Genomic DNA, 27,866 nt, shown 5'->3' with positions numbered 1-27,866 from the left:
CTCCCTTTTTTACTGACACTTACGCTGAGGCTGTCTCGCTTTTTTGCTGACACTTACGTTTGCCGACACTTACGTTTTCTTACGTAAAACACGAGAGAGCACGAGAGAGGCCTTTCAAAATCGAATCAAAATTCGAACGACTCGGACGTGTTTTTGCAGCGGAGCATCATTCGATTTTTTTCGTCGTTCGGATCGTTCAGGACTAATTCCACGCGGGCGGCCATCTTGCTATCCTAGGAAAACTACAGTCTACAGTGCAATAGCCCAAGTAATTGACAAATCGCCGTTGCAACACGTAAGTTTTTGAATAATTTCACCATTTGCGTAGTACCTTTGTGCGCTTTGCTTGTGTGTTGGTGAGAGGGGGGCTAACGAAAATTTTTATGAGTGTGTATCTGTTGGGTACTTTTTTTTCGCTTTGTTCCCTGGGCATCTGAAAATAGTAATTATTGATTTTCCTGGGGGCTCCTTGCGTGTATTTGTGGCTAAAGTAATGGGATAATTGGATAATAGCCTTTTTTACGGGGGCCTTAAGTTGTTTTTATTTGTCACGATATGCTTTGATTAGGAGGCTCTATTGTGGTTGTGCATTTACATATTTGCTGGGGGCCTAACTAATGCATTTGGTGTAATATATTGGTGTGAAAACATGTTTCCATTGCTGGGAAATGGGTTTCCTTTCTAATTTTGTGTAGTTATCTCTATCACCCTCTCTTTTGCACCCGCATGGCCGGCCGGCTTTCTGACTGAATCAATTACTTATACACACGCACTGTCTGGGCCGCCATCTTTTTTCCACTCAATGTGAGAGAATATATTACCAGGGTTTTTTACCTATTTTTTTGGCCAAAAACAAGGGCATTCAAGTGTTAGTGCCGCACAAACCCGTTTTAATAGTTATTAATGTAAGCTGCTGACCGTAGCGCCAAAATTGTTCCCAATTCTTTTTCATTTCCCCGTTGCTTTTCATTCTTCGGTTTTTCGGCTTGGTGTGTGTATACGCACGCGGGGTTGTATTACGGGTTTTTGTGGGGTTCAAGACCTACCCGCAGAAAACACAAAGATCAGGGCTTACTAACAAAAATATAATCCTATCGCTTGCCTCTCAACATTTGTTTCGTTCTTTGTTTGTGCCGTTTTACTTTCAGCTTGTTTTAAGTAATTTTCTCGCTTAAATACAAATCCTACATTACACATCCCATATACTCTCCCACAAAACCAAAACCCATCAAAATTATGGTCAGGTATGCTGCACATCAACCCTGAAAATCCCGAAATATTTATGTATCCCCTGTTCCCAGAGCCAAACCTATATCCGCTTGTAAAATTATAATTTTCCAGGGTCTCAAAATATTTGTAATAAACTAGATAATGATAATGATGTTTTTAAATTTTTGTGTTACAACATTTAATTTGACGTTCCTATAAAAAAAATTTGATATTTTCTATATACACTGACTTTACTACAAACAATTAATCTAGTACCATAACCCAAGAATCCCAAAATCAAAATATAAACCCAAAAGTTTACCCAAACACCTGGAAAAGTATAATTTCTCCGATATATCAATAAGTTTTATTTAAAGTCCTTCTAATTATTTCCCCCAATCTTTTTGCAGCGTTAAGGTCAACGGAAATCCACAGAATCGTTTAGGGAACAACCCAAAGGTCAACGGCAACATGGCATTCCGGGGCAACCAGAACCGCAATCGCAACTTCGGAGGCGGCAACAACAACTATGGCGGACCCATGGGCGCCAATCGCATGGGCGGCATGAACATGTCACCCTGGGAGTCCCAGAATCCCGGTGGCGGACAATTTGGCAACAACATGCGCCAGGGCGGCGGTCAGATGAACGCCCAGGCCATCAACCTGGCCAACAATCTGCTGAACAACCTGTTCAGGAGCCAGAATCCACCATCGCTTCTCGATTTGCCCCGCGGCGGCGGCGGCATGGGAAATCGCAATCAGCGCGGCGGCCCGGTATGTACAAAAGTTCAATTTCCCCCTTAGACACGTTGACAATGCCAACCGAATGAATTGTTATATTTATCTATTTTATTACTATTTCGCGATTCGTGTACTCCGAATCGGATTTCTGTGGTGGAGATGTAATGAAAAACGCAAGGTCCTTTAATTTCATTTTATAATACTAGTCCTAAACGTAAAATTTCTTCAGACAACATAAAAGGTCTACGTATATCAACGAGATGTCGAATACTTATCGATCTATAAACACTTTTTAAGAATATTAAAATCTTTTAATTTTAATCTTGTTATTTAAATTTGATTTACAAATGTAATCCGTCCGTTTCAAAAAATTATTTAAAAAAGGTCACTTTCTAAAACGCCTATACTTGCACTCCACAACAGAGCCCTATATTTTGTGTTTATTTACCTTTAGTTAGATTGTTATATTGCCAAACGTAGCTAATGCTTTTCCTTTAAGAGATAAACAACAAGATCCAAAATCTAATCGTAGCTTGTAGTTTACTAAACCAACAGAGAAAACATAAATTAGCCAAAAGAATATTGTGAAAATATATTATTGAGAACTTTGTGCAGTGTAGTCAGGATATAAGGTTGTAAGGAGGAGGATGGATGTGGTAGACGAAGGTTTTCATTATAAAAACGCATTTATTCCATTTAAAATGCAATACTTTTTTAGTTCCGTAGAAACTGCACAAACGAAAAAGAACCGAACCGGATTATTAAACAATAAAAGAAACGAAATTATTATAAATACACACGCATTGATAACGAAATGTACCTATTAAAACATGTACCGCCAACACTTGTTCCATTTAACGATGAAAAGAGTATGATGATGATCTCTATATGTCAAGATTGAATCATAAGTAATTTATATGCAATTATTCTCTTACTAGATGTACTTAAGCATTTAATTACCTTTTTACCATATTTATAATTCGATTATTATCCGAAAATCCATTGCCAAGTCAAACGAACATTTCTTGGCTGGACTCTTTTTGCCACAACGCTTTTCTAATTTATCCATTATCTATTTTTATTCTCTCTTCCAAAACCAAAAACAAATAATGCCAAACTCAAAAATTCGATGCTTTTCAATACACCTCAAATATCGAATATCGAAACCGCATCGTCTTGCATTTTTCGAATAATGCATTCCATATTGTTGTTGCTGCTCCGGCATATAAACTTGCTGTTGTTGTTGTTGCTGCTGCTGCTGCTGTCGTTGTTGTTGTTGTCGTTGTTGCTGTTGCGTGTTGTTGTTGCCGTTGATGTTGCCTCTTCCCACTTGCAATAATTCATTGCAATCGACAAAAAATCAATCCCCCTACCAAAAAATTAATTCCATTGACGGCCAACAATATTTTCAAAAACCAAAATAAAATTGAATATTATAAAACGCAACGCATACACACTCAACACACACACACACGCACGATGCACACACAATATGTGGCCAATATGCGAATCTTCACCAACGATGCGATGCAATATACTATATGATGCTTCCCGTGCGACGCCACTGATTGATTGATTGATTGATTGACCGATTGCTCGATCGATTGATATTGATCGCAATGCAATCTTCTAATCTGCTCTGCTCTGAAACCGAAACTGATCCGATCTGGTACTGGTACTGCTTGATGGTGCAACATAATTACATCCGAAAAAACCACAATATGTAATACCTATTTATATGTTCTAATGTCTAATGCAAATTCATCGCCAATTCTTCTTCGACGTTCCTGCCTCTGAAACTCAAAAAATCCGATTTCCATTTTCAAATGCCACTCGCCGCCACACGCCATCGAATAAATATATATGTATGCAATATATATATCCAACTATCCCCGTCGACTGATTGGCCGCCGCAACTGCCCCGTCGATCTGACCAAAAAAATATACCATGTATATTTATATATATTTTACTATATATCAACGTTTACCAACCATCTCTGTAACGATTTATTCCCGCAATTATCAATTATCTGTTCAATTTGATTGCTCTGCCCCTCACAAAACATTGTAAATGGCCAACCGCGCCATATTGTCTCTGATCTTTCGGAAATGCTCTATGAATATTGTCTCTGTTTGTAAATCAAAACAAAATCAATTCACATATGCCCCATGTGTGCATTCGGAATTGTGCGAAAATGTTATTGTTAATCCTAAATGATAAACTAAACAATATAGATGGTCAGTCGCGGCGGCGGTGCCGGCAATCGTCTCAATAACCGTCGTGGCCAGGGAGGTGGCTTCCAAAATCGTGGCGCCACTGGTAGTGGACCCAAGCCCCCGCAAAAGCAGGGCGGCGGCGGTATTCGCAAGCAAAATGCTTTTGATCGTGCCAAGAAACTTTTGGCTAAAAATGCCAACCAAAATAAAAAGAAGGAACCCACTCCTGGCGATAAGAAAATCGAGAGGTAAGACTTACTACAACTTTTCCAAAAACAAACCAAAACCACAACAAAAAAGAATACATTTTTTGCTGCCCACCAAATCGAAAGGATTGATTTCTTTCACTAAAATCAAAACCAAACAAAACAAAAATCGAACTCAGCAGCTCAAGTATATTATATAAAAAGTTTTTCTTAAGTACTTAGGCATTCCAACTTTCTAATTGCTTTTCCTCATACATTTCTAAAAAGTATATTTAATTAGAATTAGTTCTTCATTAGGGATATAACCTTTTTTGATGCTGTTTACGTTAATGTGTGTATGTGGTCAATGTGGGCGGAACCACGCCCTCTTGGGTAGGGAACCGTTAATCTATAGTTGTAAATATTACCCCAATCCATACAATTTTTAATATCAATTAATAAGAAAAAATAGATTCTTAAATGTAAGATTGGGTTTTATTTTTTTGCGTTTTGTGTACCTACATTTTAAATTTATTTTTGAAGTTTAAAAGGAGAGAATGTTCTTAAAAAACTTTTGTATGTATTTTCTAAATGCAAAACTTTAACAAGTAATGAAAGCTTAACGAATAATATAAGTTTGCCAATAAATTATTTCTGAAATCACTCCTTATAATATCTCTCCTTTTTGATATCAAAACTTATCATCAACTGTTTTTTTTAATGTTAACATGAGATCATAAATGTAAGTTTTTTTGTAGAAAGAAATATGCTGAAAATATTGTTAATTGTACTTTGCTTGAAATAAGAATTGTATATGAAATGCTTAGTCAAGTTTGGCTTTTATATGATTTGACTTATTTGATCATAAAATAGGTTTACGGCATATTTCTTTCGGCAAACCATTAATACTCACTTTCAAAACGCATCAAAACCATAGCAAAAGAAATTCACTATTGTATGACTCATCTATCGCCATCTGTACTGTACGTATCATAAGTATAAATTGCAGCGAAAATCATTCTCTATCCCTCTAATATTGTATTCTCTTCCCTAGAGCCAGACCAGACGCATCCCCGTCTATACATTTAAGATTCACAACTAATAAATGTACCTTTCTTTATTCCTTCCCCCTCAAAAACCAATGATCTGTGATCAAATTCTATAGCCCCACCAAGGAGTCGCCCTACGCTAGTGTGCCAAACGACATGTTCTACTGTCATCTGTGCAAGAAGCACATGTGGGACGCCAACTCGTTCGAGAACCACATCAAGGGACGCACCCATCTGATGATGCGCGAGGGTATTGAGGAGAGCTACCGCCTCAAGGCCAACATGATCCGCCAGGAGGCCAAGATCGCCGAGCAGCTCAAGTCGATCGAGTTTGACCGCTTGAAGCGCATGGGCAAGAGCAAGCAGCGCCAGTTGGACTACTGCACCATGTGCGACCTGAACTTCCACGGACACATCTCGACCCATCGCAAGTCGGAGGGACATTTGCAGCTGAAGAAGTTCCTGCATCCCAAGTGCATTGAGTGCAACAAGGAGTTCGCCACTCGCATCGACTACGACACACATCTGCTGTCCGCCGAGCATCTGAAGAAGGCCGCTGAGAGCAACACCAAGGTGGGTGAGCGCAAACGCCAGACGTTGCCCATCAGCACCGAGGAGGAGGAGACTCGCGATCTGCGCCTGCCCCAGAAGCGCAAGAAGAAGCCGGCCAAGAAGGAGGGCGAAGCCGCCGATGGCGAGGCCAAGAAGGAGGGAGGCGGCGATGGTGAAGCTGCCGAGGGTGATGAAGCCGAGGGCGATGAGGCCAAGGAGGGCGAAGAAGGCGCCGACGAGACCAAGGAGGGCGAGGAGCTCAACGAGAGCCAGGAGGAGGAGGAAGTGGCCCTGCCTGTGGATCCCGAGGACTGCATCCTTGACTTCACCGACGGCGATGAGATCCCCAGCGAGGTGGACACCCGCCTGCCCAAGTACAACTGGCAGCGGGCTGTCGGTCCTGGCCTGATCTCCAAGCTGGAGTGCTACGAGTGCTCGGTGTGCAGCAAGTTCTTCGACACCGAGGTGACCGCCGAGATTCACTCGCGCACAGCCACCCATCACCGCAACTTCTTGAAGTTCATCAACGAGAAGTCGAGCGACACCAAGATCGCCCAGAAGCGTGCTGCTGCTGCTCTGGAGGAGAACGAGCGCAAGAAGCGCAAGATCGAGGAGACAGAGGCCCCGTCCACCGAGGGCGCCGCCGAGGAAGCCACCGAGGGAGCCGAGGGTGAGCTGTACGACCCATCGGAGGCCACTGGCGACGATGACGATGTAGAGATGGCGGATGACAATGCCGAGGGAGAGGGCGAAGGCGAAGGCGACGAGGAGGTCGAAGGTGAGGGCGAGGAAGATGGCGCCGGCCAGGACAACGGGGAGGAGGAGATGGAGGCCCAGGATGAGGAGCAGGAAGCCGAACAAGAGCCCGAACCAGAGCCGTCTCCGGCCAAAACTCCGGCTCCCGCTGAACCAGCTCCCGTAACCAAGACGCCAGCTAAGACTCCGGCAAAGGCAGCTGCTGCGGCCGCTGCTGCCTCACCCGCTGCTGCGGCGACGACGCCGGATGCCTCGCCATCACCGGCCAAGAAGGCGACTCCCGCTCGCGCTGCCGCCGGACCCAAGGCCACACCGCAACGCCAACGCGCCCGCGGTCGCTACAACCGCTACTAAGTAGACGTCGGAGAAATTCGTAATTAAATATAACACATAAACTTAAAATCTATACAAGAAATTATATACATTCACGCCCAGGAGGAGGATGAAAAACAGATCAAATCGATCTCTTCCCGCAATTTGACATTTGCATCCCAATTTGCATAAAAACTGAATGAAAGGAAACTGAGAAGAAGACAAGCAACTTTGCGTTGAAACAGTTGAATACATTGTAACTGGAGGCGGAACTTCTTGATACTGTGACGAGGGAGAACACAAACAACTTGATTGATTCGATTTAAATATGAACAATACCCAAATCCCCCTAACAGCACTGCAAACCATACCATACCAGCCAACCATTCAACTTATGTAATCATACAAATTTTAAAATAAACAAAAAAGCAAAAGTAGTTGTAAAACAATGTCGATTTCTGTTTGTTTTGGTTAAGAGGAAATGGAAATTAGCTTTCGATCTGTTGTTGGGCAATGAAATGGAGCAATCGAATTTTGGAGACTGCGCGTCTGGTTCATCGGAAAAATAAAGCTACAGTTGCTTCCTGGTCAGTTTACCATATGGTGGGATGTTAGTACTAATAATTTTAATAGATTTTCGGCCGTACAGTGTGTTACATTGATGTTTTTTAACTTCTGAAATAAGGCTTTAGATTACAAAAATGATTAAATTAATTTTCGAAACCCTGAACACCTCAAATCCAAATCAATTTCTATGTAAAATTCAATTCAATTTCCTGTTCAACATTTACATTAGCACATGGGCGGTTTGTTTTATGCCACAAATCGGTTCTAAGTTTATTATTATTATGTGCGATGAGCATATAAGGAACGCCTTGATATGGTATACAAAGTGGGGTACATATTATTTACACCTTACGAAACTATGAGGAGCCACTCCTTTGAATGTTTTAAGGGAGGCGGAATCGATAATTGAGTGAGATCCCATTGAAGCGGGACATGGGATTAAGTACGCGGGGGTGCTGAATGAGGATCGGGAGGAGTTAGTTAAACTCCAGAGTATTCGCCTCCGTCATTGTGGTGCGCATGCGGCTCTGGTCGCTCTGGGATCGACGAAGTCCACCCGGACGCCAACCGCTCCTCCAGCGCTTGATGCAGCCCAGCAACGACCAGTTGATGGACTTGGATCGACTCAGCACGTAGACATACGGATCCGAGGTGAAATGCAGGGCCGTAAGCACGTCGGCGATGATGAAGAACTTATTCGTTGCGGGCAGACGATCTGGGGCTATGGCCAATGGGATAGCAATCTTAAAAAGAATATAAAAAGCATTTTAGTTTTAAAATAAATATTACTGTTTTCTAAGGGCGTTTCCGCCACTTAAAGTATACATTTTTATTGCACACTTTTTGGAGTCTGAACGTTGTTACATCTTAAGAAGAAACAAACAGTTCCTTAGTCAGACCATAATATTTGTCCGATTGATATGAAATTTGGTATGTGGGTAGGAAATAGAAAGATATTCTCCCAGGACTCACCATCTGTGGCATCCAGCAGATGACGAAGGAGATGCTGAGGAATGCCATCAGCTTGGCGAACTTGATCTCCACCGGGGAGGATTCTGTGGCCGCCATGGTGACGCTGACGCTGTGCCGGAATTGCCTCGTTGGATGGACGCCGCGGTGGCTACCTCCGCTTCCGGAGCTTAGCTGTGTCTGGTAGAGAGTGGTGGCGCTGCTGCTCTCCGGATCGATGCTAATCGCACTGTTCTTGTCCCCAGAGACCAGGTCATAGTGCATGTGCCTCTTGGCCGTTCGAGTCCTTCCAATAACACAGAGTAAAGTGTGTGCCACGAACAGGTTGCAGGCCACGATCACAATGCAAAGGAGGGTACCTGGAGTCAATCGATTGCCAAATAAGTAACAATATGTGACGAGCAATTGGTGGGACATTACCAAAGACCATAAACAGCACCGCGTACGATTTGTTCCACACTCCCGACGCATCGCGATATCGCATGCACTTAAGCTCTTCCGGATTAGATTCATCAATGTAGGCGCCAAACCCAACCAAAGGCAGGAACGTGATGACTACCGCCACAATCAGTATGCTATAGATGCTCTTGCGGATCAGCTCGTAGGTGATGTGCTATATGAGAGATTTATAACCATCAGTTGGATGCATTTGTCAGGTTCGTGATTTCCTGTTTACCCATTATCCCATTTGCTTTAATCAATAATTGTTAAAATGCTTTCTCAAAATGTAAGATTAATAATTATTTTGAGCTTTAAACTATTTCTATAAAAATAATAGCAATGAACCGATTTGTATATCTAGTGCCTAAAGAAAGATTAAAATAAAACCGCTAATTCTTCAGAAAGGACCAATATTCTATATGGTAGCCTTTTTATATTTTAATTCTTAAGTATGTGCCAACCTTATTTATTGTATTGCATTGAAACCCCTATAATGATTCAAATCTTCTCGGACCGTTTCAAAAATATATAACCATTGACATGCTATATTTTATATTTCTAGGTGAGATCACTGTCATAATAAGATATAAATATTTTAAAATAATGTTAAGTAATATTAAATCAAATATAGTTCTAGAGGTTCGCCTATATTAAAATTGAATTATTATTTAATAATGATACAAACCTTGTGGTAAATGAAGGGTCTTGCCAGAGCCATCCATCTTTCAGCTGCCATTACTGCCGCAATGCATCCAGAGCTAAGGCCAAAGAAGCGCCACACCACGAGTCCCATACAGTCAAATCGTATAAAGGACTGCAGGACCTCCTTCGAAAGGTACATTTTCAGCAGCGTTGTGGTCAGCATCCCCAGCAGAGCCACCAGATTGTTGGTTGCCAGGCATCTGGAATAGTTAAGGACTTTCATAAATTAGGTTTAGCTTAGCTACAGGGCATTTCAAGGCTCGTAAATGGGATAATAAAAGTTTTCCACTCCAGTAACGCTAATGTGGCAACGAACCATTGGGTTCTGTAATAAACCACGATTATAAGGCGGAAAAATTCGTAATAACGAATTGTTTTTAATTAATTGCCCCTATGATAAGGCGAAACTTTCAATCAAGATACCTCAAAACTGCCCCATATGGTTGTACAACTGCCGATTTTAGTTGCCTAAGACGTGACTTGATCTTTAAGCACTCTCAAACGGCCGCCGGCAATTTATTTTGTACTGAATAATATAAAAAAAGGCAGCTGAAATTATAAGGAATTTTTTTATGGGTAAATTAATTTTAAGTCTTTTACTTAATGTATGTATGTATATTTAAAGATTTATTTTTATAATTGTTTAAGAAGTCTTTATATATATGAAAGCTAATCACAGTAAAAAATAGTAAACATATATGTTTTGAAAATTTTTATGGAAACTCGGTTAATGCTTAAAAGTACGATTTCTTCAATACTTTATGTCTATAAGTAGTTCTTTCCATTTTCTTTACATTGTTTTTATTTAGTTTATTAAGTATTTTCAGTCTGCCAAATTGTTAGTATGAATTTTATATAACTCTTATAATCTTTACTGATTGAATAATCTTCTAAAAATGTATATTTTTAATAACACATTTATAATAGTGTGAGGAACTCATTATTACAATATATATTTATGTGTTATTTTTAAAGAACTATCAAATAGAGGTGAATTGAATTGTTAACTTATACACTACCCTCACGTAGCGTAAAAGCCGTATATACTTGAAAAATGTGTGTCTGTCAATAGTGGGTTATATTAAGTATTTCCCTCTTATTGGGATCATAAAATATTGCATTTGTGGAAAATGTTTGTGTTTCGTCTCGATTGTTTTTGGGGCTCCGTTGACACAGGAAACTCATTTGTCTCCGGGTGAGATGAAAATATATATGTAGATATAGGACTTTTGCAACAGAAATGAATGACAACGCCTGCTTGGAATAAAGTAAAAAATGGGATTGACAATTCCCGGAGATTGAGGGTGGGCCAAATAGCTGGACTAAACGTTGGGACTTGTAATGACTTAATTCGTTTTTATTTTTATTTTTTGCTTGTGTACCATTATACCTGCTTATAGCGCAAAAACTACTAAAATTCAATTTATGGTGCGTTGTAAAAGTTTCACTGAAAGCAAAAGCACCGAAACTGTTCATTACAGGGCGAAAATATCTAAATTTTCGATTTGCAATGTGAAATGCATGATTGTGTTATTGGCTTGTAATAGCAAACTCATTGTTTGTTTTTGCAATGGGAAAGCACAAATTCCACAGAGGGAAAAAGCAATAAGGGTGATGCCATTGGGATACCCTGATTTATCGACACCGCTCAAGTGCCAATCACCGGGTTCATTCAATCAATCAAATTACAGATCAAAGGCTCTCCAAAAGGAGGCTCATGTCTGCAATGGAATTTGCCTTAATTTCTGGTCCCTTGATGGCTCAAATTGCTGGCGACAGCAATTTACGCATATTACGCATACGCAATGTTGTCGCAGCATAAGATGTAGGAAAAGGAGCAAATTGGAATAAAGCTCACTGAATCTGCCAACAGGCCAATGCTGATAAATGAAGTATAAATTGTGGCAAATATTTGGCAAATGAACTGAAAGAATTTCATTGTGAGTCATATATAAACTGTTCTCACTTGATAAGGTTGTTCTTAACATAATTGCACACCCCTTCAGATGGTGTTACCCTATGACTAAATTAAAATAAAAAGAAATACCACATATTGTGTTGTTTAATAATACACTCATTTATTATTAATCAACTATGTGTGTATTTTAAAACATAATGTAAAATCCCCAATGACTTAAATACTTATAATGCTAAGGAAAACCCCAGACTTGTTGATTCAGTGTTTTTAAAGTTTTAATATATGCAAATGAATAAATATTAAAAATACAATAAAAAATATTGTAATGCAATAAAAAATATTATAAAATCTAGCCTTCCTAACTTCTCAATGGAATTCGTATATATACACACATTTGCCAATCTGGCCAAGCTCCGATCTCCGTCTTCAGTTACACCATTAAGCTTTTAATGCATTCGCAATTGCTGCATTCCCATGTCGCCGATAAGACTGTCCGATACAGACTGGAGTATGGCAAAATCTCACCACCAAAACACATGGCCAATGGACTAATTCCGCCATTTGATAAGATATGCAGAAGCCAAAAACAAAGCCCCTGCCAAACAAAACAATTCAGTGTATGCAAATCAGGCCCGCATAGGCATATAATCGAACACTACTATTTAATTGTGGCCGCAGCTGAGAGCAGGTTGAATAAACTTACATAGCCATGAACTGGCCGCAAACAGTCACAAACATTATGTGCAAAAAATGAGTAGTTACACGCAAAGAAAATATGCAAAAACTGCTAGCTTTTGGTAAACGTTTTAAGCTTGAAATTAAGTGTTTTAATTTTATTTTATGAAACTGTGTTCCTTTAATAGACACTTATACACTTTTTGGTTGGCACTATTTCCATTTTATGACTACATTAAAAAAAAAACTATGTACTTACTTTAATTATTTTTAAATATCTTACTATAGTTCCGTCTAAAATTATAACAATTTAACTTTAGGTTAAATATAAATTTGCGAACAGATTTCAACTTGTTATAAAGTAAATTTCCCTTTTAAAATCATGATATATATTTCATCCCCGGGATCATTTTTTTTTTTTTTTTTTGTTTATATTTCAAAAATACATTTTTAAGTCATTTTTTTTATTATTTTATGTTTTCTTTTAATGCACTTACCGCAGCATGAGCGTGTATTTGCTGTTTTTGTTCAGTTTCTTGCGCGCCAAAATAAAGAGTGCCAGCGAATTTCCGAAAACGCCCAGACCCATGATAATCGCACCGATGATCAAATTTTTCCTATTCGCATAGAGGGCCTTAGGAGCCACAGTGGTGGAGCTATTCAGCATCAACAGGTCCAGCACAGGTGTTGAGGACTCCATGTTGCCGATGTGATTGTTTGATAATTGGGCTTGATTGCAATTCAGGTGAAAATCGAACTGACCGCAAATGATTTTTCTTTTTTTTTTCACAAATGAGCCTGCCGCAAAAGCATAGTCGCTCGCACACGCAGTCGATGGAAACCCGTTTCGATAGCCAAATTGGACTTATTTTCCTAAGACACTTAATTAATGATTAGAGCGGGCGACACTTGATTAACCGACCACTGCGATGGCGATTTGATCCGAGGAGCGCGTCTGCAGTCAGCCAGGCGTCGATTTAGAATGACTGGTTCGTCGAGCGGCGCACTCGTCGGCTGCTGCCCATAGCTCCGAGCTATATAAGCTATATACTATAAGTGGGTGGTTGGGCAGATCGGACCGCAGTGGGGCTGCCAGGGGGCAGGGCTCCTTGCTCAGCGCTCAACAGTTGCCAAACATTCTGACTCGGCTCTGGATCGGCTCTGCCTCGGCTGGCGCCGCCGGTGGTCGGATCGGATATGACCCACGGAATACAGGCACCCCCGAGCACACACACCCCATCCACACCCACTCGAAAACCACCCCATCGAAAATGCACAGCTCGTGCCAGCGCCTTTGGACGTGTGCGAGCGGTCAAAATAGCACGACAAATTTTATTGTTTCTCTTATACCCTATAAGATTGCGGATTACTAAGAATATCAATTTCAATTATTGCATCGATTTTTATATTAAAAGTAATAAATGTTTATTTGAGCCAATAGAACTCATATTTCTTTCCAAGTTGAATCGTAAAAACGAAAGGCATTGTTTTTTATTAAAAGCACCCTTTATTGCTTTTGATGAGCCACAAATTATCTTTAAAAAATATTTTTGTTAAATTGCAACACTAATATAAAATTCTGGTTCAATTTATGACATAGAAAGAAACAAACAAAAATATATGCAGCATTATTTTTTAACCATAAAAATTGCTCCCCTAATCTATTACAAAAAATCCTTTTTTTGTGGTTTGAAATAAGATATTTTTGAAATAATAAAATATAAATATACAGTCATTCATGAAAGTGCCAACACCCAAAAAAAAAATCCCGAATTTTTTTTTTCATTTCAAAAACTTCCAATGATGAATATAAATGCCTTCACTTTAATTTAAAATCGAAAAATTCTTAAAATGTAATACCGGAAAATAAATTTAATAAGTACCTTATGTAGTCCCACTTTTATTTAAGTCTTGAACTGTAGTTCCGAAATAGCCGGAAGTTAATTCGCTAATAAAATAAAATGTTTCATTAAAGCTGCCAAAGAAAACTTAAGTTCACAGGGGACCCTAGAAAAATATAAATGTTACTGAATATAACAATCTTTTGTGAGGTACAAATTTAAAAATTTATTTTAAGCTTATAAAATCTTAAGGGAATTGAAAAAATTTCGATAAATTAATCTATTGTTTCAAAAGTTTAAGATTCTTAAGTTTACACTTTAAAATCATTGAAAATAAAGAGCATCAAAGCAGGTCTACCTTTAATATATTTCTCCTGACTTTTAATTGAGCTTTCTGAGTTGATTTGCCAGGCGTTCTAAAGAGAATTAACAATTAAGATTTGGCAATTAGTAATTGTTGTTATAATATTTTTGATTAGTAGCTGCAATAGGAATTTCGGAAGCGAATTCTTCAAAGAAATCGTAATAACGAAATAAAACTAATGATTCGATTAAAAATGTATGGGAATATTTATTGAGAAAATAATATTTGAACTGCACGTTTCGCGTATTTGCATTTTAAATGGCAAATTAGCCATGTGGCGAAATTTAGCGGAAGCCGCAAATCGGTGATGCGAATATCCATTTTGGGATGGCTAAACTTGGATGGTAGGGATTACTTGGGTGGTCTTTGTTGTGGGGACAACGGGGCGTATGAGGAACTGTAAATTAAATGCTACATCTACAGCTGTATGAAATTAACGAGCCTGCGGCCGGAGAGTCTGATGTCGTCCTTGTGCCGCGTAATTGCGGTTCGAGTATCATCCCACCGACTTCTGCAGACGTCATGCGGTTGGACTATTTTTATATAATTCCCCCCAAAGGCAACAAAACACTGAATGTGAATGCTGCCCTAGAATTGGGTGTCCCTTGATATCCTCGTTAAATTGGCTTGGTGTCTATTAATTGTACGCCTCAAAATTGGATGCCCGAAGCAACGCCGACAGCAGCTCATATATTTTGGCCTCCTCTGCGTGGGCTGAATTTTATGACTGGGACAAATAAAAATTGCTTTTTTTGACGGCTTAAGGGTTGACTGACCTCTGACCCTCTTTGGGGCGTTTTTGCAAAATTAAATGAATAAATAATAACGCACTATTTGCACTTGTTCAGTGAGCACTTCTTCGCCATAAAGTGGCTGATTAATGGGCCAGGATTTTTGACTCTGAGGTATGAGGTCATGTCTCGTGACTCCCCTTGAATTGTGTATTGCAGTTTCTTCTTCTAGTTTGTCAAATCAGTTTCGAATTGTTTACATAGAGGCTCTTGTAACCCCAAGACTTTCTGTTTAATCTGTCAATACCGATAAGACTGTGATAGACTCACTGGAATTCTTCGGTAAACTAATAAACTTCTGGTACAACAAACGAGAAAAGGAAGTAGATACACCCGGAAAATGGTAACATAAATTTTGGTTGCTCTATGTATTTATTTATTATTATTACGTCCTTCAAAACGATTAATTTTTTTTCAAAAATGAAAGGTATAGGAAAGTATATAAAATCTTATTAAAAAATGAAAACCATAGGAAAATATATAAAATCTTATTAAAATCTTTCAAATATTTTTTCTCGTAAATAAGGAATAATCATATTAAAAACGGTTTCCTTCAAAATATTGGAAATATTATTTTTACTGTAATCATTTACATTCAAACATAACAATTTCAGAAATACATTTTTTTTAATAGATTAAAAGGGTATACTAACTGAAACCATACAAGTATTTCCCACTTAACTTAAAATTCCGTGAAGACTGCACTCCGAGTGCAACTTCCCTTATGATTCATCCTTGTAGTGCCTTTTATATAATTAGAGCTCATGACCAAATTGCAGTTATATGATAGGAAATGGACAGACTGCATTAGATTGCTATAAATTGGGTTAGTCTGTCCATGATATATCCAACTGTCCTCGAAGGTTAAACATGGCTACAGAATATAATGGTTTTAATTATTGAGAATGCAATTAAGTTAAAGTACTTGACATGGTCCCCTACAGTGAGTCAGTTTTATATACATCGACGTTTGAACTGCAGTGAAAGAATATTTTTGGATGCCAGTATGCCAGCGCACTTTACAATTATTTGCATTTAGCATAACAAACAAAGCAGAACTTCAATGGATCGATGATACTTGGCCAGGGAAGAGTGGAGGCTTCTCTCCGGCAATGTTTATGGGAAACAGACGCATTCCAAAAAAACAGCTCTGCGTATCGCTAGCAGAATATTAAACTAAAGATGGCTGGCGAACAATTAATAGAGTGGCCGGTGTCCGGAATTAAGGGATATTGGTATTTCAAACACGCAAACGCAGATTGAGCGACGCGTGCAAGACCAAAAGCCGATCGAAAATGGCTATAGCTCAAGATTCGACAACAAAACAACAGATATCAAAAGGCTGTGTTCCAAGAAAACAATGCAAATTAAGATTGAAATCGAATGCGACACAAATGCATGGTAAATGTTTTGTTCTTTGGGCCTCGCGGCTTGAGGTATATATGCATGTATATATATATTTATTTATGGTTGTTTACTAAACTATGTGTGTATCTGTATTTATATATTCGTTTATAGCGTTTTATGCACAGTTTTCTTTTTAGTTGTGACATAGAGTTGCGTTTAAATTACAAAGGTATTTATAATATTTAGGAAACTTTCATCTTCTGTTACATCAGTATTCTATATTGCACCTATACAAAGCTCATGCTGATAGCCCCTTGCGCTGCCAGCCGAGTCAGCTACTTAGTAATAAACATTTAAAAAATAAACTTTCGTTTGCCAAGCAAATTACTTGCACAATATAAACAAATTCACTAGCTCATCCTCCCCATCCCATCGCCACTATACCATCACCCACACACAATTGGCTGCATTGCGTGTGCGTGCTCGTTTGGCGTACAATCACAGCAGTCGAAATTACATACAAGAGATATGATAAACTAAACAGGAAATCAAACTAAATTTGGCGTAGTTGCTTCATTTTTGTAGTAGCTGCCTCTAGATGCGACTGCAGAAATTGTAGAGCAGCAGTTTATCCTCGAAGTGATAAACGTTGTTGATGTGTCTCAAGACCCTGCCATCGACCAGATGTCGGGCATAGTGCACAGCCTCCATTCGGTCCTTGGACAGGCCCACCTCGATGAGCCAGCTGACGAACTCGGTGCCGTAGAACACCCTGCGGTATACTCGAATGCGCCATCTGAAAAATATCCAGGAGATTTTTAGTAAATAGTGGCTAAAACAACTCATGGTGGGTTAAGAAACAAATGCTTTAAAAGTGCTAAGATCAAGCAGAATAAAATGCTTAGCTGCTGGCTAGTTCAGAATTAAATTCACTTAAAATACTTACTTAGTATAATGGAAATTAAAAATTATTATCATCCAAAAGACTATTCCTATTGCTGCTTAATATTCTAAGGCAGGGTTTAAATTAGAAAGGGGTTTTGAAAATAAATAGTATTTAAAAAAAGGAACTCAACTAAACCATTTTCTAAATGATTCCCTATAGTGGCTAAGCTAACAAAAAGGTGAAGTACTGTTGATGCCCACCTTCTGTCCTTGGCAATGTCTTTCTTGCAGTTTTCCAAGTGATGGTTGCGGAATTGTTCACAAATATGCTTGGTTTCGGGTCGCACGTTCGACCAGTGGGGTAGACTGACCACATTGGCTCCATACCTTTAAAGAAATGACAATAATATTGATCTAAAGTTCTAATACTATGCTATCCCATCTCACCATAACTTGCGCCACAGCTTGACAACTGGCATTAGTAGCTCGCCCATGTCGGTTATGAACACGGCCAGCACAATAAGACCCTGACCGAAGTTCAGGAAAGCATCAAGGAAACTCAGTTCCAGATATATGCCAGACATTCCCTCCATCACCAGAGTCCAAATGGACACCGCCAGGCCGACAAACATGGAGCACAGTAGGATGATCAGAAGGACAGTGTGCTTCAAAGTTTGATGTTCATCAGTATCGCTCGGGTGTTCCAGGGGTTCGAGTCCCCGCCTGTTCTGATCCTCATAGCGTTCGATAATCGTCTGACAACTTTGTCGCGAGGTACTAGGCCCGCAATTAAAGGAGCTGCTACACATTTGATGTCGAATTCTGCAAGAATAAAGATATTTTCTCACTATAAACTCTGCTTAAAATATTAGCTATATCCACAACGTACTCGTCTGCAGCAGGTGCACTCTCGATCTTGTCCACATCTTTATTGTTGGCCCCACTGGCGCGTTGGCGTGTTCGATTCAACAGATCCTCGATGTCCACAACCACAGTGCTAGTTGTTGAGGGTGTGGTTACCGGCGCTCCTCCCGAGCAGCAAGTCCCATTGCCAGAGCCACAACCACCTCCTCCTCCTGATCCTGCTCCTCCAATGCTGTTACCATTCGTTCTGTTTGCTGGCAATCCCGCAGCTGTTGGTAGTATTTCTTCATCGTCGGATGAGGACGAATAGGAAGCCGTGCGAATACTCTGTCGGATGGACGAGTGATCCGTCTGGCTCAACAAGTTTGTCGTGGATATTGTTGAGTGAAGATCGGATGATTCTGCAACAAGATAAACATTTAAAATTATTTTATTCATTGAGATTGCAGGTACATACCCGACTCCGGATTGGACAACTCACGTGAATATGTCATGTACTTTTCGTAGCGTTTCTTATAACGCTGATGCAGCACCAAACAGCCAACAGTGACTGAAAAATAAATTAATAAAGAACATTAGTTGCACAATTTATGAATGACGGCGACGAACTTCTGAACAGAATTGACATCAGATTGAAAACTTTTGACGCATCATTTTACCCCCTGTCGAACCTTTATAGATGGTTCAGGATGGTAAAGTAAACTTAACCAAACTTAAGCCAAAGATCGGAAAGAGGTTTATTAACTCTTCAAATGCATTTAGATTTCTCATCATAGTTTGTTATTGAATACACTTTTAAAGTGAATTTTGTGCATACCTATGAAGCACATGACAAGAATAAAAACTGAGATGGCAGCCTGAGCATTTCCGTACTGAAAGCTTGGATTATGTTTCTCTCCAGACGTCACATTTGTATCGAAGGCAACCAAGAGGCCCGATATGATGGCCGGCACACCCCAGGCAAACACCAACTATAGCAGGGAAAATAAAAGATTAGGCCGATAATATTATTTTATCACTTGGAATAGTTACCATATATGGCCAAAGTTTTAGCACAAAGCACAAGCTGCGACACTGCAGGAAGAGAAGGGATATGGCCAAAAGACCTGTCCAAAGGCGAGTGCTGTAGGTGCCAATATTGAAGAGGAAAAACTGCAGGTACAAGGGCCAACGGTGCACGTGCTCCATCTTGGACCAGAGTATTACTCCTATGCAGCACATAAGCTATAAAGGATACATTTTTAGAACCATATCCCAAGGGCACCACATAATGATGTCCCACCTGCGACAGAACCAGACAGAAAGTGATCCTCTGTGGCATTCTCTTGAAACGCTTCGTCACGATCAACAATACCAACATGATGCAACAGGCAGCCGCGCCGGCCACACTGATGTCAAACGAAAAGGCATCCAGTTCATGCAGATAGTCGAGTGGCTTAAGATTCGTCAGCGATATCATCTTGGCTGATATAAACATCAATGGTGCTGAGATGAATGTGCAGAAAACCATGCTGCGAGCAACCTGAACCATGAGAATACATAATTAATGGCGAGTGAACTTCGATTTGACTTTCAATCCAATTACCAATTCAACCTCAATGTTGTACTGTGTCGCAACGACAAACGCACCAGGGGCAGCTGGGAAGGTGCCATAGAGAAAGCCGAAAGTGCTCAGCTCAGTGGTGTCGTTGAAGTTCTGGCCAGACTGCATAATGTTGACCGTCTGCCGGATGACCAGCGGTAGCACCAAGCTGTGAATAAATATTACATGTGTTGATCTACTGAATAAATAAATATTTTAAGAGGCACTTACATTTTAACCAGTATGAGTACACCAGGCAACAAAAATCCAGTACTCTTCTTTTCCGATCCTGCGCCTCCAACAATCTTTAGACCCAGGAGGAACAAGGCTGTGGCCGAAAAGCTCTGTCCAAGAACACGCAAAGTACTGGACACCATTTCGGGCAGACCGTGAGGAAAGAGGAAACCTCCAGCCACACCCAGCAAGGTCATCAGGAGCAGAGGGTTGAAGAACAGGGCAACAAGGGTGTTAAGAACCAGTATAGTTCGTTCACCCAGGCAGCGATTCCGTTTGGCCATCTGTTCCGCGGGACAAGTTTCTGGACAAAGTGGTGGATTTCGAGTCTGCAAAGGATAAATCATATGAAAAAAAAATAAAAGAAAGAAAGAAAACTCAAGTACTAACCACATCCTCCTTGTTCTTGATTATCTTGGATATCTCCATGAGCACCAGACCAATGGGATTCAGAATAGCCAGTGAGATCGGGGCCATCAGATACAGATACGAAGCGTATTCTGGATGAACATCCTTGTAGAGAGCCATAACTGCAGGGGAAATAATATGTTTGTCATCATTATGTGGGTTTATTAAACTGAGCTTAAATACATGATGTGTTATGTAACTAAATGTAGATTTATATAGCAGCCAGAAGCCATTTATTTTAAAGGCAAATACAACTACTTCAAACGTTGATCTCCATAATCTTTAGAAACTAAACGATGTTACGGTTGTCAATTTGTTGCCCCCGGGTTCGTGTTCGGTTTTAATTTTTCTCACTTGATTTTTTTTTGATTTGGTGCTTATTTACATATTTAATACAAATGCACCTGCTTTTGAAAAACACAAACCTAACTAGAAGTTCTAAAGTAAATCGCCTTAGACTTTTTTAGCTTGAATTAGATCTTTGTTTAAAAGTAACCATTTGAATTTGTGGTGATCCTCAAAATCAGCACCCCAGCTATAAGGTATAGATGGTTCGCAAATATCAAATCGAAATAGCAAGCTATGAAAAAATTTCCAACCACATATTGCACAGTTAATCCAGTTTAGAGCTCACCTATGGGGTAGCCGATGGCGAAGTCGTTGCTCTGGGTGCAGAAAATGGCCATCAATCCTCCACGGGCGTAATTCAAAGGCCTGGCAACCAGCAGCGAAATGAAAAGCACGGCGAAGAAGACCACCGCCTTGGAGACGAGCATGGCCAGGAGGAAGCTCCAGTTCACCGCGTTCCAGTTGAGCTCCACCAGCGACAGAAAGATCAGCGAGGGCAGGGCAAAGGTGCCCACGAAGGTGCCCAGTCCCTTGGTTTCCGCATTGCTAATGATCTTGAAACGTCCGGCGATGTAACTGCAACAAGGAGCAAGCAAAAGGAGAACATTAAACCAGTAATCAGGTTGTAAAGGCGTGCCGGGCCACGCCCCCTTCGACCAAAAGGTGTTTATTTATAATGCTAATAACCCAGCCAGCCGGAAAGGCGGAAACTCTTAATCAATATTGAGCAGTGTACTACATGCATATAAAAAACAATCACCGGAGCCACACGTGATCCCCTCGTAAACCAGTTTTATTTCGGTCTGTCTCTTGGCTAACAGCGATATGTAAACGTTTTTATTTTTGTGCCAGTATTGGTATGTCTGTCACACTCGTCGAGACAAATTAATTTGTCTGGTAATCTGGAGTAGGGAGTACTTCCCCCAGCTTTATACGAACTAGTTTAGCGACCTTTCCGTGTGACTCAACACGATTTATTGCAATTACGTTGGATTTATAGCAGATGTTGTTGATTTTATTGTTGGGAAGTACAAAAGAAATCTCTTATCTTCGGTAAATTTGCGATCCTCTTATTGATAATACTGACAGAGCCCAGCTTCTGGTCTTGAGGAACCCCATGTGTCATTCATATTTATTTGTGTAAATGCTTTTTCCCAGGAATGCGAAACACTTGTGAACATTATCTATGTTTTGTTTAGACTTGAAGAGCTTACACGACATGACTGATAAGAAAGTGTGCCTATTCGAAAGCTGGAAAATTCAGAAGAAATACAAATACTCTATTTAACCAATAAATCTAAAAAGACACTTATTATATGATACACATTATTTTATATTTTCAGTAAATTTTTAATGAGTTTTAATATGATTTTTCCTGTTATTATATTTATAAAAAACCTTGGCAGAAATCAGACAAATAAATTGTAGCAAAGTCTGAATTCTTGTTTTAACAAGTGTTCTCTTGTATATAAAAGTTCTGCCCACCGACTTTATAAACCAAAATGTCAAACATTTTTTCTTATTTACCCACATTATTTATCTGTTGAGCAAAACAAGTGTTCTAGAAAGTCAGTCGAGAGGAACAAAACCGAAATTAGTCAACCTAGTAAATAGCATTTATATACTTTTAAGAAAGAAGTAAAGGCTTAATTGGCTGGCTGTTAGGATCGGCACGGAAATATTCATCTTACGTGCCCAAACAAAATATTAGTTCATTTAGTTTTGTCATACTGCGGGTTGTTGGGCAACTCTCGCCCAGAATCCGCTAAAGAAACAGCTGCGAATGTCTAGATTAGAACGTTTTACATATAGAGTGCCTGAGATCAATGCATTTATTTTACTCGTACTATAGCTACATACATATGGACATGTCAATCCATAAAAAACTGAGGTGTTTATACACCGTAATTACTGGTAGCGCTTATCAGGTTATTTCCACCCTACATCGCAAAGCAAAAGTTCTAAAGCAAGTCGATCAAATTCTCACAGTCCGCACAAACAACAAAGATTCATCAAATAAATGATTAAATATAATTTCAATCTGATAACAGTCGTAAACAAAATTTAATTGCATTACGAGCACCACTTAAAACTGGGAATGATGTGTATCTTTCCCAACTACCCTTTAATGATAGAGTGCAAAAGATTGTATTTTAATTTTAAGATAACTAATGATTTGGGTTTCGGATTACTTAACGATTAAAGGCTACTGGAAAGTTTAAACATATTACCAAATTGTAAGGTAATGTTTTTGGAACTTAGTTATTTTCAGAAAACGCTTATTTTGTTAATGGTAAAACTTTGATAAATAAATGGTACCATTAAGAACAGAGTTGAGGGTATCTTCATAGCTCTAAGTTCGATTCCAGCATTAAATTCTAAAGTCAGATGCCAACGAACGGCGAGAGAACAGTTAAGTAATGTATAATCGAATCGTACCCGACTTTGTATAGGCGAAATACGTAATTGTTTGATTGAACAGTTGGAGGAGGTGCATCTGCCAGTTGGTCTTTTGTCTGGGCATGCATATCGCCTGTAATTGGCAGTGGTCGGTAGACAAATCGGTAATTGCGGTTACATAACCCACACCAGTACTGTGCGAATATTGGCTCAGGTGAAGTGGCTAGATATTGTTTACAGGCTTAATACAAAACATTGCTTTGCAAGGTCATTTTTGTAATTGTTTTGCTGATTTTTAACGTTTTTCTCTCACTCTCTAAACGTTTTACTTTCGATTATCGCCCCCCCCCCCCCCCCCCCCCCCCCCGGCAATTAAGTTTCGGCTCAGATGCATATATAAAGATTGATATGGGGACCAAGGGAATTTACATATGCCGCTCCCCATTGTTATTGAACAATTTTTTGTATGTCAAATTTAATGGAGGCTTCACGGCAATTTCCCAGGAAAAGTGCCACGAGCGGCGGGAATTAGTTCAGATTTATGAAATCGTTTTCAACTATAATTGCTATTAATAAGTGTGTAAACATTGGGAAATAATGCAGTTAACGGAAACAAAGAGACCCCCATAAAATGGCCGGAACAAAAGGTTTCAATAGTTTGGATTTTCAGGTGAATGATCAATCAATATCAGTTGTTGACTTGCAGTGACTAATCGGAAATTTTGTAATTTAAATAACCCTTTTACAACCGCAAGCAAATGAAGCATAGCATTTTTTCGCAATGCATCCGCAATTACAGAAATAACAGCAGCATAAATTAGAGAAAATGAAACAAAAAGTCTTGGGAATTAATTAATATATTAATCGAAATACTTGGTAATATACATATATCTTTATATCAAAAATCTACACATCTATTTTATGTTTATTCATTTTAGGGAAGATCAGGCAACAAGCTTTTGCTGACACGCCAAATTTAACCCAAATAATGTGATTTATATGATTACATTTCTAAAAATAACCATAGTTAATTTAGCTGATTTAAGATAATTGCTGGGTTTGTTTGAAAAAGCAAACGAAGTAATTGGAGTACGCACAGACAGTGAGACAGCAGCTTGACTAAGATTATAAAATTCGAGTGTCAATTGATAAGTGGGGAAAAACAAATCAGAGAAATTGAGATTGAATCGAGACGGTGTACGACATAAGTGCTGGTCACTGTACGAAGAAGTGCGCACACGAGTTTTCTTTGTGGCACGTACCCAGTAATCATAATGATAAGGTGATCTGCGTTCGAGTCTAAGCCCTGCCTGGGATGTGGCAACCAATAATGCAATTATTTTACTCGAGGTAGCTACATACACTACTGGCCAAAATAATAAGTACATAGGTATCGTCTTTCTTATTTGCGATATTGCTCGATTATTTTCGAATACAGCCCTGCCAATCGATAATATTTTGAAAGGTTACAGTGTTGCAAAACATTTAAATAAAAAATGAAAGCGGGGAACCCCGTTTATATAGTGCTAGGCTTAAATTTGTGCCGAATGAGCGCTTTTGGTGTGGTCAAAATAATAAGTACACTTAAGTTATTTATCAATTTTAAAGGATCAAACAAAGAATTGGGCTAAGGTATGTTGATTTTTATTGACTCCTTAAATATTTAAGTACATCCAAGCCAAAAAATGTATCTAGATGGGCCGCAGAAAGCATTGTACAGCTGAAGAAAGGCAGATTGCTGTGAATCTTCAAAAAGAAGGGAAATCTCTCCGGGAAATAGCAAAAAGCGTTGGACGTTCAGTATGTTTTGTTCAGAATGCCTTAAAATCAAAAGTCCTTGGTGAAAAACGAGGCCGAAAGAGGAAATCGTCACACACAACGGATACCCGCATCGTCAGTTTCGCAAAAAAGGATCCTTTCATGTCTTCAAAGGCGATCAGCGGTGAAATTGACAATGAAATATCATCCCGATCGGTTCGTCGTAGACTGGAAGAAGCTAACCTACCAGGACGTATAGCTAGAAATGTTCCATTACTTCGAGGAAAAAATTTTCAGATGAGGGAACAGTTTGCCAAAAATCATTTAGCTTGGTCTGGGCCACATGGGTCTTCAAAATGGAATAATGTTTTATGGAGCGACAAGACAAAAATAAATCTTTTTGGAAATGACTCCAGAAGATATGTGCGACGCCCAAAAGGCAAAGAACTTGACGTCCGGTACACAAAGAAGACCGTAAAGCACGGAGGCGGATGTATAATGGTTTGGGGCTGTTTTTCTTGGCGTTGGTCCAATACATCGCATATCTGATACTATAACCCGATTTGGTTATAAGGATATATTGGCCGGCACTATGTTACCATATGCTGAAGAAAACATGCCCTTGAGATGGGTCTTTCAACAAGACAACGACCCTAAACACACCTCAAAGTTAGTCAAAACCTGGTTTACAGAAAATGAGGTAAATGTTATGAGTTGGCCAAGTCAGTCTCCAGACTTAAATCCTATAGAACACTTATGGGGAGAATTAAAACGTCGAATTGGGACAAAAACTTTTCGAAATTCCGAAGAATTGTGGCAATATGTCCAAAAAACCTGGTACGAGATTCCAGTGCCCACTTGTCGCAAACTTATTGCTAGCATGCCCAAAAGAATCGCAAAAGTCCTACAAAATAAAGGTGGATATACAGGATATTAGCATAAGTTTACACATACTAAGAAAAAAAGAGAAAAAAAGTTAATAAGTTTTAAGTTTTATACATTGTAGAATTGATGTACTTATTATTTTGGCCAACCCTTTTTTATGTTTTTTAGAATTAATCGATCACAACATTTTTATTTGAATAGAAAAATGGTTATGTTATCTTTTTTTATAATCTCTAATATGTTTGAAAACTAAAAGTATCTTTATATTTTTCCTTATGTTAATAAAAATAAGTTATACGAGACGTATAAGAAACCTCATAAGCGTGTACTTATTATTTTGGCCAGTAGTGTAGGTCAATAAGTGGTTAAAGGTGCAAAAGTTCAAACTGTAAGATAATTTATACTTTGTAATCAATATATATTATATGAATATTAATTATGACTCCGTATATGTTACAGAGATAGACAATGTCCTTTGTACGCTTTCAACCAATGGTGATAAATACTTTAACATAATATGGTTTGGTACTATGGTATTGTTAAATAAATGTTATGGTATATTGTATTATACATCGGCTTAAAGTTACTTACAAATAAACTAAAAATGAAATATGTTTAATGAACATTGTTCATTCCACACTATATTAATAAAGTTAAGACCCAATAGCTAGTAAGTATTAAATTAAATCAAATGACTGTAATGTGTTCTTAATGAAAATACAAACATTTCTAGACCATTTGTAGATGGTATTGGCACTTTTTTTTATAAAACAACTAAATAATTCAAGAGTTGTACCATCTGTAACGTTAAACAAGTAACATTACGGTACATATTGTGAGGTCCCTAATAAAAGAGTCCACAAAGTTCTGCCTGGTAAGGTAAATATTTTCCATTAGGGTGGTTTTCCTGTACCTGAATCAAACAAAGGCGTATAGATGACGTTAGGGGTGACAGCCAGCGTGGCTTAAATCAATGGGTAATCTTATCGGGGAGGATGCGTGGGCCTACTATCTAGGTGCCAAGTGCACCCGCCTATCTACTAACCCGCAAATGATGATCCCAAAGCACTGAACCAACGCCGGGTAAAAGTTGTTCATGGAGACGCCTCCGTCGTCTGCGCGTGGCGATATAGTTCCATTGGCCAGAGATGAGGCCATGGTCGATGCGATGACCCTGACATTAGCCTCTGTGCTGGCCGCGATTCGCTCCCTGGCGTAGTACATGGAGCTATCCATCTGGGGGATTGCTTTTGCAGCTCAAGAGTGGGTGTTTGAAGTTAGTGGGCGACTCTGCACGTCATAGCGGAAAAAGCAGGGTGCTCCGCCAGCCAAACAGCTGATGCGCTGTGACGTCAAAGGGCCAGCTGCGGTTTTATTGAATTTTCACCCCTTGTATCTCTTGCAAATCTTTTGATCTATTATTTAACTGCCTTATCTACGCAGTTTTGTTTGCTCAAGCTTTGCCAATTATTTGTTGTTGTTGGTTTATTTTTAGCACTCTTTATATTCTATCGAAAATGATGGAAAATCGCAATGCCCGGCAGGCTGATTTCACTTTCATCTGTTCGAACAACGCATTTGTGGTTTTAAAATCCGCGGCACTTGCTTTTCGGAATAAATAATATTATTTATTTAATGGAAATTGAGCTTAGAAGCGCCCGCCGATGCGAATTGTTTTTAATTTGCGATGCGAATGGTAGGACCGCATGGCGACCGTTGATATACACCATCTGGCTGTCGGAAATTTACTAAAAATTACCCTTCGTATATACTAGAAAACCAAGGAGGGAATATAAAAAGAATACCCTATTCACACAGAGGGAAATACACCTGCTAGAAAGAGATGGGGAACACGGACGCACACAG

General features: G+C 39.3%; 3 protein-coding genes across 7 annotated transcripts; 1 reads left to right on the top strand and 2 right to left on the bottom strand.

The window, feature by feature from the left end:
• The first annotated feature begins 108 nt into the window (after positions 1–108).
• On the top strand, positions 109–7,470 carry LOC119554549 (zinc finger protein on ecdysone puffs). Of its 3 annotated transcripts, XM_037865511.1 has the most exons (4): positions 111–295; positions 1,620–1,983; positions 4,186–4,415; positions 5,518–7,470. In XM_037865511.1, the coding sequence occupies exons 2-4, from the start codon at positions 1,681–1,683 to the stop codon at positions 7,061–7,063; spliced, it is 2,079 nt and encodes a 692-aa protein (XP_037721439.1). In that variant the 5' UTR covers positions 111–295; positions 1,620–1,680; the 3' UTR covers positions 7,064–7,470. The 3 variants fall into 3 exon arrangements, with proteins under 3 accessions (XP_037721441.1, XP_037721439.1, XP_037721440.1); XM_037865513.1 differs by lacking the exon at positions 4,186–4,415 and having other exon boundaries at positions 109–295; positions 5,518–5,683; XM_037865512.1 differs by lacking the exons at positions 111–295; positions 4,186–4,415 and having other exon boundaries at positions 1,845–1,983.
• A 343-nt stretch (positions 7,471–7,813) lies between these two features.
• On the bottom strand, positions 7,814–13,445 carry LOC119554550 (prostaglandin D2 receptor). The gene is made up of 5 exons (XM_037865515.1): positions 12,791–13,445; positions 9,684–9,900; positions 8,978–9,170; positions 8,561–8,916; positions 7,814–8,331 (listed from the first exon to the last, which is right to left on the bottom strand). Exons 1-5 carry the CDS (start codon positions 12,991–12,993, stop codon positions 8,065–8,067), a joined length of 1,236 nt encoding a protein of 411 aa, XP_037721443.1. The 5' UTR covers positions 12,994–13,445; the 3' UTR covers positions 7,814–8,064.
• A 3,252-nt stretch (positions 13,446–16,697) lies between these two features.
• Positions 16,698–27,700, bottom strand: LOC119554547 (integral membrane protein GPR155). Of its 3 annotated transcripts, XM_037865510.1 has the most exons (14): positions 27,046–27,700; positions 21,244–21,533; positions 20,592–20,731; positions 20,199–20,530; positions 19,971–20,136; positions 19,668–19,907; positions 19,418–19,609; positions 19,203–19,356; positions 18,843–18,935; positions 18,411–18,786; positions 17,969–18,343; positions 17,783–17,908; positions 17,583–17,646; positions 17,352–17,432 (listed from the first exon to the last, which is right to left on the bottom strand). In XM_037865510.1, the coding sequence occupies exons 1-13, from the start codon at positions 27,234–27,236 to the stop codon at positions 17,598–17,600; spliced, it is 2,724 nt and encodes a 907-aa protein (XP_037721438.1). In that variant the 5' UTR covers positions 27,237–27,700; the 3' UTR covers positions 17,352–17,432; positions 17,583–17,597. The 3 variants fall into 3 exon arrangements, with proteins under 3 accessions (XP_037721436.1, XP_037721437.1, XP_037721438.1); XM_037865508.1 differs by lacking the exon at positions 17,583–17,646 and having other exon boundaries at positions 16,698–17,432; positions 27,046–27,699; XM_037865509.1 differs by lacking the exon at positions 17,583–17,646 and having other exon boundaries at positions 16,698–17,432; positions 18,867–18,935; positions 27,046–27,699.
• Positions 27,701–27,866: the final 166 nt, after the last annotated feature.

Source organism: Drosophila subpulchrella, chromosome 3L (genome assembly GCF_014743375.2).
Source record: "Drosophila subpulchrella strain 33 F10 #4 breed RU33 chromosome 3L, RU_Dsub_v1.1 Primary Assembly, whole genome shotgun sequence".
NCBI lineage: Eukaryota > Metazoa > Arthropoda > Insecta > Diptera > Drosophilidae > Drosophila > Drosophila subpulchrella.
The sequence above is the reverse complement of the archived record's forward strand: the minus strand, read 5'-3'. Positions and strand labels throughout refer to the sequence as shown.